Below are 13665 nucleotides of genomic sequence, written 5' to 3'. Positions count from 1 at the left end.
TACCGGCTGAAAGTTTCTCTCCCTCCCTCTCTCTCTCTCTCTCTCTCTCTCTCGGTCGCTCATGGAGGTGTCCTTTACTACTCTCCCTAGAGAAAAATCTCTATCTATCTTGCCCATGGCTACAACAAATCTGAACCAGATACTGCCTACGGCGAGGATTTCATTAGCGGGATTCTCTCACACATCTATGCCAACTTTTGCAAGTAATTTGCCTCTCTCCCTCACTGTGATAATTAATAATTAAGCTTAATTTCTATTTCTTCTCCAATTGATTGATAATCTATGAACAAAATTTTCCATCCAGGTATAACTCAAGCTCAGGCTAAGGGGATGCCCGCATCTCAGTCGCGTCTAGACCAGCCAGACAGGTTTCCTAAACTCAAGAAATTCCCCTTTCATGAAGGTTGGTGGAATGTCACCCTTGCTATTATTTTCTTCATCTCTTGATCTAAATCAGGAACGTTTAGTAATTATTTGCTTTTATATTATAGTACTATTTTTTAAAAGTCATTGTACTTTGTTTATACTTATTATACATATTCATGATTTAACTTTTTTTTACGTAAATTTCTGTTATTTTTTATAATATATTAATTTTTAGTAATAAAGTTTTAATATATTACTTTCCAAATTTTTTTAATTAAAAATATAAATAATAAAAAATTTATAAAAATTTATTTTTTCATATAATAAAATTCATTTATATTATATTATAATGCTTAAAATGTTTTTACTTAAACATTTAATACACTACTAACTAATATTATGAACATGTTCATAGAAATTATTTATAATGTTTTAAAATAATGTTGATAATACATATTTTATAGTTTTGAATAATACATAGTTTGATGATAATAATAATAGTATTTATAATGGAATAATAATATATCGATTAAAATCATTTATTGTTCTAGTTTATAATAAAAAAAATTATATAGAAATGTTTTTAAAATATTACTAAAATAAATTGATGTACCAAAATCCTTTACTATTTTTTTAAAAATAGTGTACATAGAAAAGAAAAAGAAATTAATAAAGATAAAGAATATTTATACTCAATTATCTTTATATTATGCGCATTTTAGTTTTTATTGAAATAATTCTAATATATTGTCACTAAATATAATAATTATTAAAATAATATAAAAAATTAATTTATATTACCTATTGTAATATTAGAAAATGGAATTTTTAGGGATTTAGAGATGGATATCTGTTGCTAAATATTATTAGTGACGATACTGACTAGCCTCGTTCATAAAAGTATTAGCGACAAAATTTGTATCGCTAAAGCATGATGTTGTAAGGATAAATCTCCTTTATTAAGTATTGGCGATGAAATTTGTGTCACTAAAGGTACCACTGACGAAGTGATATGGATTGTTATTAAATATTTTATCGCTAATATATGTTATTGGCGACAAACTATCTCTGCCGCTATAAATATGTTTTTTGTAATTTTATAAATAACAAAAATAATAAAAGACGTTTTGGGAAGTTCCAACCATCCCACTTTTATATATTATATAAAATATTTAATTTTGTAATGATAAATAAATATTTTGAATTATGAAAAAAACTTAATTAAGTAGAATTTAAATATAAATAAGATTAAAAATTTTAAATTTATATAAATCATAAAATTAATTAGATAATAAAAAAACTATAGCTGTAAATAAATAATAAAGAATATTTAAAAAAAATCTCAATATTCCTCTCCATCATGCATTTATATATTATATAGATTAATATTATTTTTATTATTATAGTAATTACTTTTTTTATTATTTTTCCTCATAAATACTTTTAGTCAGCATCGTTATGAATTCAATTTAATCAATTTTTATTTTTTAAATTAATTTAAAATTAATTTTACTTAAAAATTAAAAATTTTTTTTTTTAATTTTAAATTAAATCAAAACAATTAATAGATTTATTTAAAAATAAAAATTTGAACTTTTTATTAAATTAAGAAATCAAGAAATTTAATCTAAAATTTTAATTTTGTGATCAAATTAAATTGAAATTGGAACTTATAATTATTTTAGATAAAAAAAATTAAAAATACACTAAATTAAATATCTCCAATAAATACAAAAATAAAATTAAATATTTAACTCTTTTCACATAAATTGATAATCAAGAAAAATGACTGCCTGTCCGGCCAACCATCATTAATCATTGGGTGTAGGTGGCAATTTTCAATAACAAAACACACACACACACATATATAACAACACACACACACATATATATATATATATATAAAAGTTATTATAGCTTCAAACATTTTGCATAGATTTATATTTTGAAAGAATTAATTTTTAAAGAATTCCAAATATGAGAAAATATTTTCATATAATATTAAAATATTATCGTTACGCCATATAAATAAATAAATAAATAAATGTCACATATTTTCATGTATCTCGAATTATTTTATATATAGAGTAATTATTGAATTAATGTAATATATATATATATATATATATATATATATATATATATATATATATATATTGTAGTAAAATAATTTCCATAAATGTTTTATTATAAATAAATTAACTATGTAGCGTTTGTTGTTGCAGGCAAGGAAGTGGAAGAAATAACTAAAGAGATGATTAAGGTAAAGGACGAGCCAAAGATTAGATATCTAGACGTTGAAAAGGGCAGTGGCGATAGGGTAACGGATCAGAGACAAAAGGTACTATTCCTTTAACATTTTCCTTCGAATGCTCCTTTAGTTTTCCTTATAGCAAAATTATAAAATACTCTTCATATATATAAAACCAGTGAATCGCACACTTTGATATAACAGATTAAATGCGTGGATGCTCCTTTATAAATGATTTTTTTTTTTTTTTTTAAGGTGAGGATCCACTTCGATTTCTATGATAGTAATCAAAATCTAATACATGGCAATTGGCAAAATGGTCAGAAGCGACGACCAGAAAAGATTAAACTTTGCAAGCATAAACTTGGCAAAGGTAAAGAAATTATAGAATGAATTAATTTATGCATAATGGATATACTCATAATACAATTGTTGTATTATTTAAAAATTTCATTTAAGTGACTAATTGTGTAGACAATTAATTATAATTAATGTATAGGATTTGAGAAAGGAATCCAAGGCATGCAAGAGGGGGGAATAAGAAGAATCGTTGTTCCTCCGGAATACTCATATGAAGATGTGAGTGTCGTCTCTGAATTCTACATTTCTTCTATTTTAGTATCATTTAAATATAGTTGTGTTACATCTATTGCCTTTCTCATATATATATATATATATATATATATATATATATATATATATATATATATATATATACTTTTTCCATGTGTATTCAATTAAAGAAATAAAATATAATATTAAAGTTTATATAATTAATTATTACAAATATACTCTCAATTCTTATAATATCATTTTTGTTTTTTAAAACCATCCACCCCTATAATAATATGAATATATTATGGGAATCATCTAATTATTATAATTATATAAATAGTCATCTAATTAGTTAATATAATTCTAGTTCCACAAAAATAACTTTTAGCAAATCATAATTATAAAATAACTATAATAATATGAATACATATGGGAATAAATTAAATTTGATGTAGGTTTAGTCATCATTAAGGTTTTTTTTTGGTATTAATTTTTATTAAAATTAATTTTTTTAAATTGAATGTTAGTTAATTTGCCAAGTTAATATTTTTATTTATACACTACAATAAATATTAAAATTAGCAGCAAAAATTTTTTCACCAACACTAATTATACTACTATAAAGTTAACAAATAATAGCAATATGAACATTTATTGCTAATAATATATAAAAAAAGATATGATAACAAATATTATTCATTGTTGTTAGTATTAATAACTTTTAATAGTAACAATTGTTGCTGCCAATAACTTTTTTTATCAATCATAATTTTATTATATAATACTTATGGTCATAATTTTTTAACAGTAATATGTAGTAACCCTTATGTTGCTACCATAAACTTATGACAATCAATTTTATACTTTTAGCAGTGATATATGAATTGTTGCATGTTACTACTAAAAAATTATAGTTGTGGATATTTTATAATAAAATTATGATTCTACTCAATTCAACTCAACTAAGCCTTTATCCTAAAAATTTGGGGTCGGCTATATGGATTTGTTTTCTCCACTTTAAACGATTTTAGGTTAAATCCTCAGAAATGTGTAATGCTTCTAGGTCATGTTGTACTACACTCCTCCAAGTCAATTTAGGTCTACCACTTTTTTTTTTCTTTCTATCCTCTAACCTAATGTGCTCTACTTATCTAACTGGAGCCTCCGTATGTCTACGTTTCACATGACCAAACCACTTCAATCTCCCTTCTCTCAACTTATCTTCAATTGGCACCACTCCTACCTTTTCTTTAATACTCTCATTACGGACTTTATCTAGTCTAGTATGGCCACTCATCCACCTTAATATTCTCATTTCTACAACTCTTATCTTAGACGCATACGACTCTTTCAGTGCCCAACACTCACTACCATATAACATAGCCAGTCGTATGGCTATACGATAAAATTTTCCTTTCAACTTATTGGGAATCTTGCGATCACATAAAACTCCCGTGGCACGTCTCCACTTCAACCATCCGGCTTTAATCCTATGATTAACATCCTCTTCACATCCCCCATCTACTTGAAGGACTGAGCCTAGATATTTTAAGTGATTACTTTGGGACAGTACCACTCCATTCAAACTAACTCCTTCCCTATCATCATTTTGGCTTTCACTGAACTTGCAATGCATGTATTCTGTCTTCGTTCTACTTAACTTAAAACTCTTTGACTCTACAGTACTTTTTCAAAGCTCTAGCTTTCTATTGACTCCTTCTCGTGTCTCATCTATCAGAATAAAATTATGATTATTGCAAAAAAAAAGTTATTGGTAGTAATAATTATTACCGTAAAAAATTTATCAATGGTAATAACAATGGATAATGATTGTTATCATATTTCTTTTATATACAATTAACAACAATGGTTCATGTTGCTGCATGTTAACTTTATAGTAGCAAAATTAACGTCATTATATATATATATATATATATATATATATATATATATATATATATATATATATATATATATATATATGAATGCATAAAGATTTTACGTAAAAGTTAATATGGTAAATTAATATCATGTGTGAGTTGTCTAATGGTAGGAGATTTTTCCAAACTATATTCTTTTGTTTTAGGCAAAATAAGTTAGCTTTGTCTATTATATTTTAATTTTTTTGGTAATATAATGTTATTCTTTACCTTTTCTTTTTTGTGCGCTGAGACTATATTATCTTTATTAATGTAAAAAATAATTATTTGTAGAATTAACATTATTACAAGAATAAGTCGTTAAAAGAATTTTATAAAAATTAAAAATATATTATTAAAGGTTTAAGTTAATGAAAATGAGATTATTTATTCAATCAAATAGAAAATTATAAAATTACGAATAAGTAGAAGATAATGTGAGATTTGCTTCGTATATTTTTCTAGATAATTTTAAAGTAATATATAATAAATATTAAAATGCTAATTAAGGATAAAAACACATCATTTTCACTGTTTTTAAGTTGATGACTAATAAATATCAACATTATTATAAGTAAAGAGCAGTTCATTATGTATTCTTAATTTCTCAAATCCTTATATTGGTTGAATAATAAAAAATTTATTAGAAATAAATGCAATAAACAAATTGAATAAATCAAATTTAAATTAAGTAGGGATTTATTCAGATTATAAATCATATCAAATTGTATATAAAAAAAAAGGTTAAACGTTGAGATATATTATATTGTGTATGTGAGAGTTTGAGATTGGGAGGAATAATTGCCATCTATTTTATTAATGAATAATTAACATATTTATAGTGTACAACAAGAGAGATTAATTACAAGTATAAGACTAAGTATAAGATCCACATAATATGGCATTTGAATATATCTAACACCCCCCCCCCCCCCCTCAAGCTAAGCCAGAGTGGAATGAAGACGTAGCTTGTCAAAATGTTGCTGAAACAGATGCCGTGCCAATGGTTTGGTCATGATGTCAGCAATCTGATCACCACTTCGAATAAACTTGATTTGTATTGTGCCAAGCTTGACTTGCTCACAAACAAAATGATAATCCAGTTCAATATGTTTAGTTCAAGCATGAAACACTGGATTGGAGCTAAGATAAATTGCTCCTATGTTATCACACCACATATGCGTAGAACCCATAGGTGGACAACCAAGTTCACGCACCAAATAGGTGACCCTTAGAACCTCAGCCGTGGCATTGGCAAATGACTTGTACTCACTTTTAGTGGAGGATCTAGCAATAGTGGGTTGCTTCTTTTGATGCCCATGATATTAAATTGCGCCCCAAATAAATTAAGTTCCCATTGGTAGAGCGTCGATCATCAAGGTAGCCTACCCAATCACTGTCTGCAAAGCACTAAAGTTGCATGGTAGATTGTTTGGTGATGTGCAAACCCACATGAGGCATGCCATTTATGTAACGCAGGAGGCATTTGGCTGCTTGCCAATGCACATCAGTTGCACAGTGAAGAAATTGGGCCAGTTTGTTGACGCTGAAAGCTATGTCAGGGCGAGTCAAAGTCATGTATTATAAAGCTCCCACAATTTGCTGATACTGCTCCAGGTTAGGCAATGGTGTACCCTACGTTTTGCTAAGTGGAGGAGAAGTAGCCATGGGAGTAACGCATGGCTTGGAATCTTGCATTTTCATCTCTTTTAACAAATCTGCAGCATATTTACTTTGAGTAAGAAGAAGATCATCACCAATTTTCTTGACTTCAATACCCAGAAAGTAATGTAATGAGCCAAGATCACATATTGGAAACATGTCTTTGATTTTGTTGAGAAACCACTGTAACTTTTGATTTTGTTGAGAAACCACTATAACTTGTTTTTATCTGAACATGTAACAATGAGGTCATCAACATAAACATGTAAAATGTGAGTGCACCCGAGAGTAGAATGAACAGTGATGTATCAGCTTTGGAAGCGATAAATCCGAGGCCTTCTAAAAATTCTGAGAGACGCTAAAACCATGCTCGTGGAGCTTGTTTTAGTCCATAGAGAGAACGGTGCAGTTTACATACATGATTTGGTTTTGTGACATCTATATAGCCATGAGGTTGCTCCATATATAATTCAGTGTCAACATGCCCATGTAGAAAGGCATTGGAAATGTCGAGCTGATGAATTAGCCACTGAAGAATTGTGGCGATGGAAAGAACTATGTGTACAGTGTTGAATTTGACAACAGGGGAGAATGTTTCTTGATAATCAATGCCCGATTACTGAGTGTACCCTTTTGCAACCAATCGAGCCTTATATCGCTCAATACTACCATCCGCATGGCATTTGATCCTGAAGATCCATTTATTTCTAATTATATTTTTGTGTGGGGGTCGAGGGACCAAGCTCCATGTGTGATTTTGTGCCAATGCATCCAGCTCTCTTTGCATAGCTTCACGCCATTCTACATGTTTGTTTGCTTGCAAAAGTGTTTTAGGTTCCTCCAATAGATAATTAGTTTTTACCTGGGACAAGTAAAATTGTTTTTTGGGTGGATTGGGTCGTAACTCCATGGAATGGGTGCATGGTTAGGTGGCAGGTTAGAGACATCTGTTTCGGGAATTAATGGGCTTGAGGTCTCGGGTTCATTTAGGTTTATGGGCTCAGGTTCTTGTGGGCTTTAGGTTTTAGGTTCACTAGTGTTGTTGGCTGATGTGTATTCAGTGAAGTCCACAATGAGTGGTAAACCAGGTGTTTGAGTTTGGTATTGGATTTAGTGAATGTTGAGGTGTTCTGGATAGAATTTGAGGTGATATAGTTGAAGTGGGTGTATTCTTTGGATGTGAATGGCCAGCTTGAGGAGATTGAGGTGGAGTCAAGGAGATATTCAGATAAGAAGGAGATAAAGTAGGATGGGATGGAGGTGAAGTGTTCGTACCCAAATTAGATGCAGAGACCAAGTGAGGTTGAACTGTTGTTGTTACCTGAATCAATGGTGACTCTGGGGCCACCCTTGATAATGTGGATGAAGATGATGTCATGTAGGGAAATTGAGTAGTGATAAACTTAACATGTCGTGCTAAATATATCCTACCAGTGTGTTTATCTAGACATCTATATGCACTATGTGTTGGACTTTGACCAAGATATACACAAGGAGTGGACCTAAAGTGATACTTATGTGCATTGTAAGGACGCAGTAATGGAAAGATGGAACAACCAAACAGTTTGAAGTATAGAAATTTCAGATTTTTGTGATAGAGTAATTGATAAGGAGATTTTTGCTTAAGAACATTTGATGGTGAAATATTAATTGAAATTGTACTTTGTTCCATTGCAAAATTCCAATATTTTAAAGGCATTTTGGCATGAGCTAACAGGGTTAAAGATGTATCTACTATATGCCGAATTTTTCTTTCTGAGAGACCATTTTGTTCATGTGTGTAGGGACACGCAATTCTATGAATGATGCCTGACTGTTTAAAATATTGGTTTAGTTTTTGATACTCTCCCCCCCAATCCGAATGAAAAGCTTGTATTTTAGTTTTGAATTGTCGTTCCACCAATTTTTCAAAATTAAGAAAAATGTCATACACATCACTCTTGTGTTTGAGAAAATAAATCCATGTAAATTGAGTAAAATCATCGATGAATAACACAAAGAAATGATGTCCCATAGATGAAAGTACTGGGGCGGGTCCCCATACATCTGCATGAATAATCTGAAAAGGAGCAGTACTAGTATGCTCAACTGAAGCTAATGACAAATGAGAAAGTTTTCCTAAGATGCAACTAGAACAAGGACTGACATTATTTGAAGAAGTTGACGATAAATTGTTACGAACAAGAGACTTAAGTTTTTGAGAATTCGGATGACCAAAAGACTGATGCCACTCATCAAGGGTTGGCGCAGATGCTACCATTGCTATTTTTGGCATGGACTGGAGCTTGTATAAGCCTGCCTCACTTGGTCCGTGCATCAGAATTTTGTGTGTTTGTTGATCCTTTAGAACAAAATGGTTAGGCCAAAATTCAAAATAATAATTATTGTCAATGGTAAACTTTTGAATGGACAGTAAATTCTTAACTATTTGAGGAATACATAAAACATTTCGCAAGTGAAAATTTTTATCATGAGAATGGAGTGTAGTCATACTAGTGTGAGTGATTGGAAGACCTTGACCATTACCTACATGAAGTTGGTCAGTTCTTGGATATTCATTAATTGCACTGAGTGATTGTATGTCAGGAGTTAAGTGAACATTGGCCCCTGTATCTGGATACCACGTGATAGGTTGATTCATGGTAGACTACAGATTGTTGTTGGAGTAATTGGCCATGGGTTGCGCAACAAAGGTTTGTTGTTGCATGTTATTGCCTTGATTCCGTGGTTGGTATCTTTGGCGGCAAGTAATAGCAGAATGATTGGACAATCCGCAGATTTGACATGGGCCACGTTGACGATGTCTGCCAGAATTGTTGTTGCTCTGTCGTTGCTGTGGTGTAAAAGTAGAATTATTAAATCGAAACTAATTGACAGGAGTAGGTGAATTACCTTTTAACACCGGATTAGCAACCGGGTCCAGTGATCCTTTTAGAAGAATTTCATGAGCCACTAATTAACCATAGAGCTCATTAAAAGACACGGGTTCAGGGCGCAGATTGAGTGCTGCGATTAAGCCATGGTATTCTGACCCAATATTGCGATAGATAATCGCATTAAATTTTGGTTGGGAAATTGGACGTCCAGCAGCGCTAAGCTCATTTGATAGAGCTTTAGCCTTTTGTAAAAATTGAGAAACAGAAATATCATGTTTCCTTAATTCCTGCAATTCAATATGCAGTTGTAGCTATCAGTTTTTGTGAAACTGCTCCGAAGGCATTAGCAAGAGCATCCCATACAGCTTTGGAAGAAGTAAGGCCAATAATATATGGATAAATCTCCTCTGTGAGAAAAGAAAGTAACCAAGAAAGAAGCATCTGGTCTTTGCGAAACCAATTCTAAAATTCTGGATTAGGTTGTTGAATGGAAGGGTCGGTTGAAGATGGTACAGTGACTGATGGAGCAGGAAAAGATCCATTAATGAATCCATGGAGGTTTTGATAGTTTAAAAGGGGAATAAATTGTGTCTTCCAGGCTAAATAATTTTTGGGAGTGAGTTTTACAGTAAAAGAGTGAGTAGAGGAAATTGGTGGAAGAGGAGGAGTGGCCATTGTTGGGGTAAGAGGAGCGGCGGAAGATGATGGAGTGATAGAGGTTTCGAAGGGAGAGGAAGACATATTTTCTTAAGGAGTCTAAAGCTATGATACCATGTAAGAGTTTGAGATTGGGAGGAATAATTGCCGTCCATTTTATTAATGAATAATTAACATATTTATAGTGTACAACAAGAGAGATTAATTACAAGTATAAGACTAAGTATAAGATCCACATAATACGGCATTTGAATATATCTAACAGTGTAAAGAAGAAGAAGAAGCAGAGAATATTAAAAAGAAAAATAAAAGACTTTTTTTAAAGGAATACAAATTAATGAGGACAATAAATGCTATAATAAAGTTATAATGATACATTATATTTTAAATTTTTTAATTGGTTGCGTTAGTTAATAATTATTGTTTTATTATTTTATATTTTTGTTATAATCGGTTGTTTATACTATATTTTTTTAATTAATTGTTTTTAATTAATAATTATTAGTGCAACTCTATATTTTAAATATGATTAATTAATTTGGAAAGACTCAATAAAAATAATTAAAAAAATGTTATCTAAATAGTATATATAAAAATAAAAAAATTCATGAAGTTTGGGGGCAGGGCCACCACTAGGCACCCTCATATGGCCAAAGTGATGTACTATTCTTTTCCTTAGCATGACGTGCTTAATTTCAGGTGTCCTGTAAAATCTATTAACCTAGTTAAGTTTTAGTTAGCTTGTCCATTATAAGTTTTTTCATGAATTCTTTTTAATGATATATTTATTTTTAATTTATGAGAAAAAAATATAGCACAAAAGAATTCGAATCTATTTTGATGTTCAAGAAGTAAAATCATGATGAGCATGATGTTTTGCAGGTTGAAGGTTATGGGGTTTTTGATGTTGAGTTGCTTGAGGTCCGTCCATCCAAGTCTTGTAAAGTCCGAAAGATATTTTTTAAGTAAGATTGCGAAAGTTTTCTCGATTGTTAAAAGCTCAATGTGCTAAGCAAGAAATTAGATATATAAAATAAAGAAACTATGTACTAGTTATTAGGCCGCATATAATGTATAAATTCAACTAAATGTTATTAGAAACATTATATTTGATCACTGTAAGATATTTATGAATTGTGTTATGAGTGAATTTATTGTGTGAATTTTATAAAGTTAATTAGTTTATAATTTATCATATTGACCCATCGTTGAAAGAATATGAATAAAAAGGAAATGTATAAGTAGTTGGATTGTAATGTTAAATTGACTAGTTATTTTGATGTGTAAAATAACTCAATCACTTATATAAGTCCATATTAAAATGAATTGATATGTAATTTGGACAGCACTCTTAATGAATTTAACATGAAATCAAAATCTGAATTGAATTGTGATCGAGTTTTAGCTGTTCATAAAACTGTATAATTAGGCCTATATTAAATTAAAATATTAACTAATTGTTAAGTGACAATTATATGATTACATTTAAAGAGTGATTGTTAAAAATCTCAACCATGTGGTTATATTTGAGAGGAGAGTGTTAGGAATCTCACATTTAAAAAATATGAAGTAAAAGAGTAATATATAGATGACTGAGTTACAATATTAAATTGATCAGTTATTTTAATGTATAAAATAATTTAATTATTTATATAAATCTATATTAAAATAAATCAATACATAATTTGTTGAATATTTTTGTTTTCGAATTTAACAAATACAAATTATAATGTATTAATTTAACAAACGCAATAAAAAAAAATGATAGATTGAAAAATTCTGCGCATATCACTTGTTATGTTGCTTGGATTTGAGGTTCTGGTCATTTGTCTGTAACACCCCTATTTGCATAGCCTGGTATATGTTACTATTCCGGTGATCGGTATCGGTCCGGAAAAATAAGAGGACTAGAACTATGTTTAAGACATATAGAAAAGCCTTTATCGAAAATAAATAGTGATTACCAGATGGAAAAGTAAAAATAAGAAAAACAGAACATAAGAAGTTAAACGAGCTGAGAGTCACAGCGATTGATGACCTTCTCGGGAAGGACTGCGAAGTCGATTTAAACTCAAATTTCGAATCGTAAAATGTGACGCCGCGGTCCTTAGGACTATTGCGAACACAATGGAAAGGAGAAAATTGATGCATGCATTTTATATCATCATTTAGGTATAATTTTTGTACATAATTTACTCTTGTTCATAGCTATTACTATAGATATTAACATATATTTAGTCAATTTTATAATTTTACACTTCTTAGTTTAATTTTTGGAATTTATTTGTTTTGTAGGTTAAATTTGAAGAAATTTGGTGTATTTTGATTAGAGCAGCCATTTGGAAGAAATTAGAGTTGAATTGCAAAAATTTTGAAGTTGAGTTAAAAAAAAGGCCAAGAGTGACACAACGCGCAACACAACCAATTCAGCTTATATTGCTGGTTGTGTCGATTGTCAGATATGCAGTTTTTCTCACAACCTATGACACAACCCGCGATACAACCGATTCAACTTGTGTCATTTTTATTGAAAATGGCTGACGTGGCATTTTTGTTCCTCTGATTTAATACCTCATTTTCTCTGGAATCTGTTAGTAGTATGTCCTAGAGCATATCATTTAGTATGTATCTTGTACATATTTTTATTAATAAAAGGCATTTCCACTTTTTCGTTTACATAATATATTTATGTGTAATAGAAAGGGTCCAATGATATTTTGTTAGAAATATTATTCTTAAGTTGTTAAGAATATGAGTGACAATATTTCTAGCACAAAGTATCATAAATAGGTTCACAATCGAGGATACTTCATAATAAGGACATGACTTATCTAGAAAGATTGTATTCATGTTTGTTACCAAGGTATTTATATGAGATATAAATAAGATGGAATGGTGAGTCTCATGCCATATGACAAACATGATAGGCACTTATAAATGATAAGTAGGCCGAACCAGTGACACTTATGACAAGCACATGGAGTTTACTCTTGTCAATGTTTTGTCATAAATCATATCAGTGCATATAATCTTTAGACCTGAGATAGTACAGTTATCTTCTATATAGGTAGTTTGAGTTTGATACTGATTTCATACTTGTACTATGTATGGGTATATGGGCATGTGTTGGCTCCTACTAGTTATATATGGAGGTAGGTGTTGATCAAGATGGAATCTGTTCCTCTAAGTAAATAGAGATAAAATCCTATGTTCATTTAATTGTTCTTGATGTTTCAAGTTCCTGGCCAGGACAGATAGATTTATTTAGAAAAGAGTTTCTGATGAGAAAATCTTTTTAATCAAGAAGTGGAATTAAAAGAGAACATAATATTCATAGCAAATGGAGTTTGACATAAACCATGACTCCAGCTTGAGTTGG

General features: G+C 30.0%; 1 protein-coding gene across 1 annotated transcript; it reads left to right on the top strand.

Moving 5' to 3' along the window:
- LOC110633355 (peptidyl-prolyl cis-trans isomerase FKBP20-2, chloroplastic) lies at positions 1-11461 on the top strand. Its single transcript, XM_021781924.2, has 6 exons — positions 1-203; positions 305-403; positions 2592-2707; positions 2873-2990; positions 3117-3196; positions 11169-11461. Exons 1-6 carry the CDS (start codon positions 62-64, stop codon positions 11253-11255), a joined length of 642 nt encoding a protein of 213 aa, XP_021637616.2. The 5' UTR covers positions 1-61; the 3' UTR covers positions 11256-11461.
- Positions 11462-13665: the final 2204 nt, after the last annotated feature.

Source organism: Hevea brasiliensis, chromosome 7, assembly GCF_030052815.1.
Source record: "Hevea brasiliensis isolate MT/VB/25A 57/8 chromosome 7, ASM3005281v1, whole genome shotgun sequence".
Lineage (NCBI taxonomy): Eukaryota > Viridiplantae > Streptophyta > Magnoliopsida > Malpighiales > Euphorbiaceae > Hevea > Hevea brasiliensis.
Note: the sequence above shows the minus strand (reverse complement) of the source record. Positions and strands in the feature narration are given on the sequence as shown.

What these genes read in the sequence shown, in the direction of transcription:
- LOC110633355 (XM_021781924.2), top strand. Translation starts at nt 62, where the DNA reads ATGGAGGTGTCCTTTACTACTCTCCCTAGAGAAAAATCTCTATCTATC. An exon ending in CAAGCATAAACTTGGCAAAG is followed by an intron (nt 2,991 to 3,116) that starts GTAAAGAAATTA and finishes ATTAATGTATAG; the next exon opens with GATTTGAGAAAGGAATCCAA. An exon ending in CGGAATACTCATATGAAGAT is followed by an intron (nt 3,197 to 11,168) that starts GTGAGTGTCGTC and finishes GATGTTTTGCAG; the next exon opens with GTTGAAGGTTATGGGGTTTT.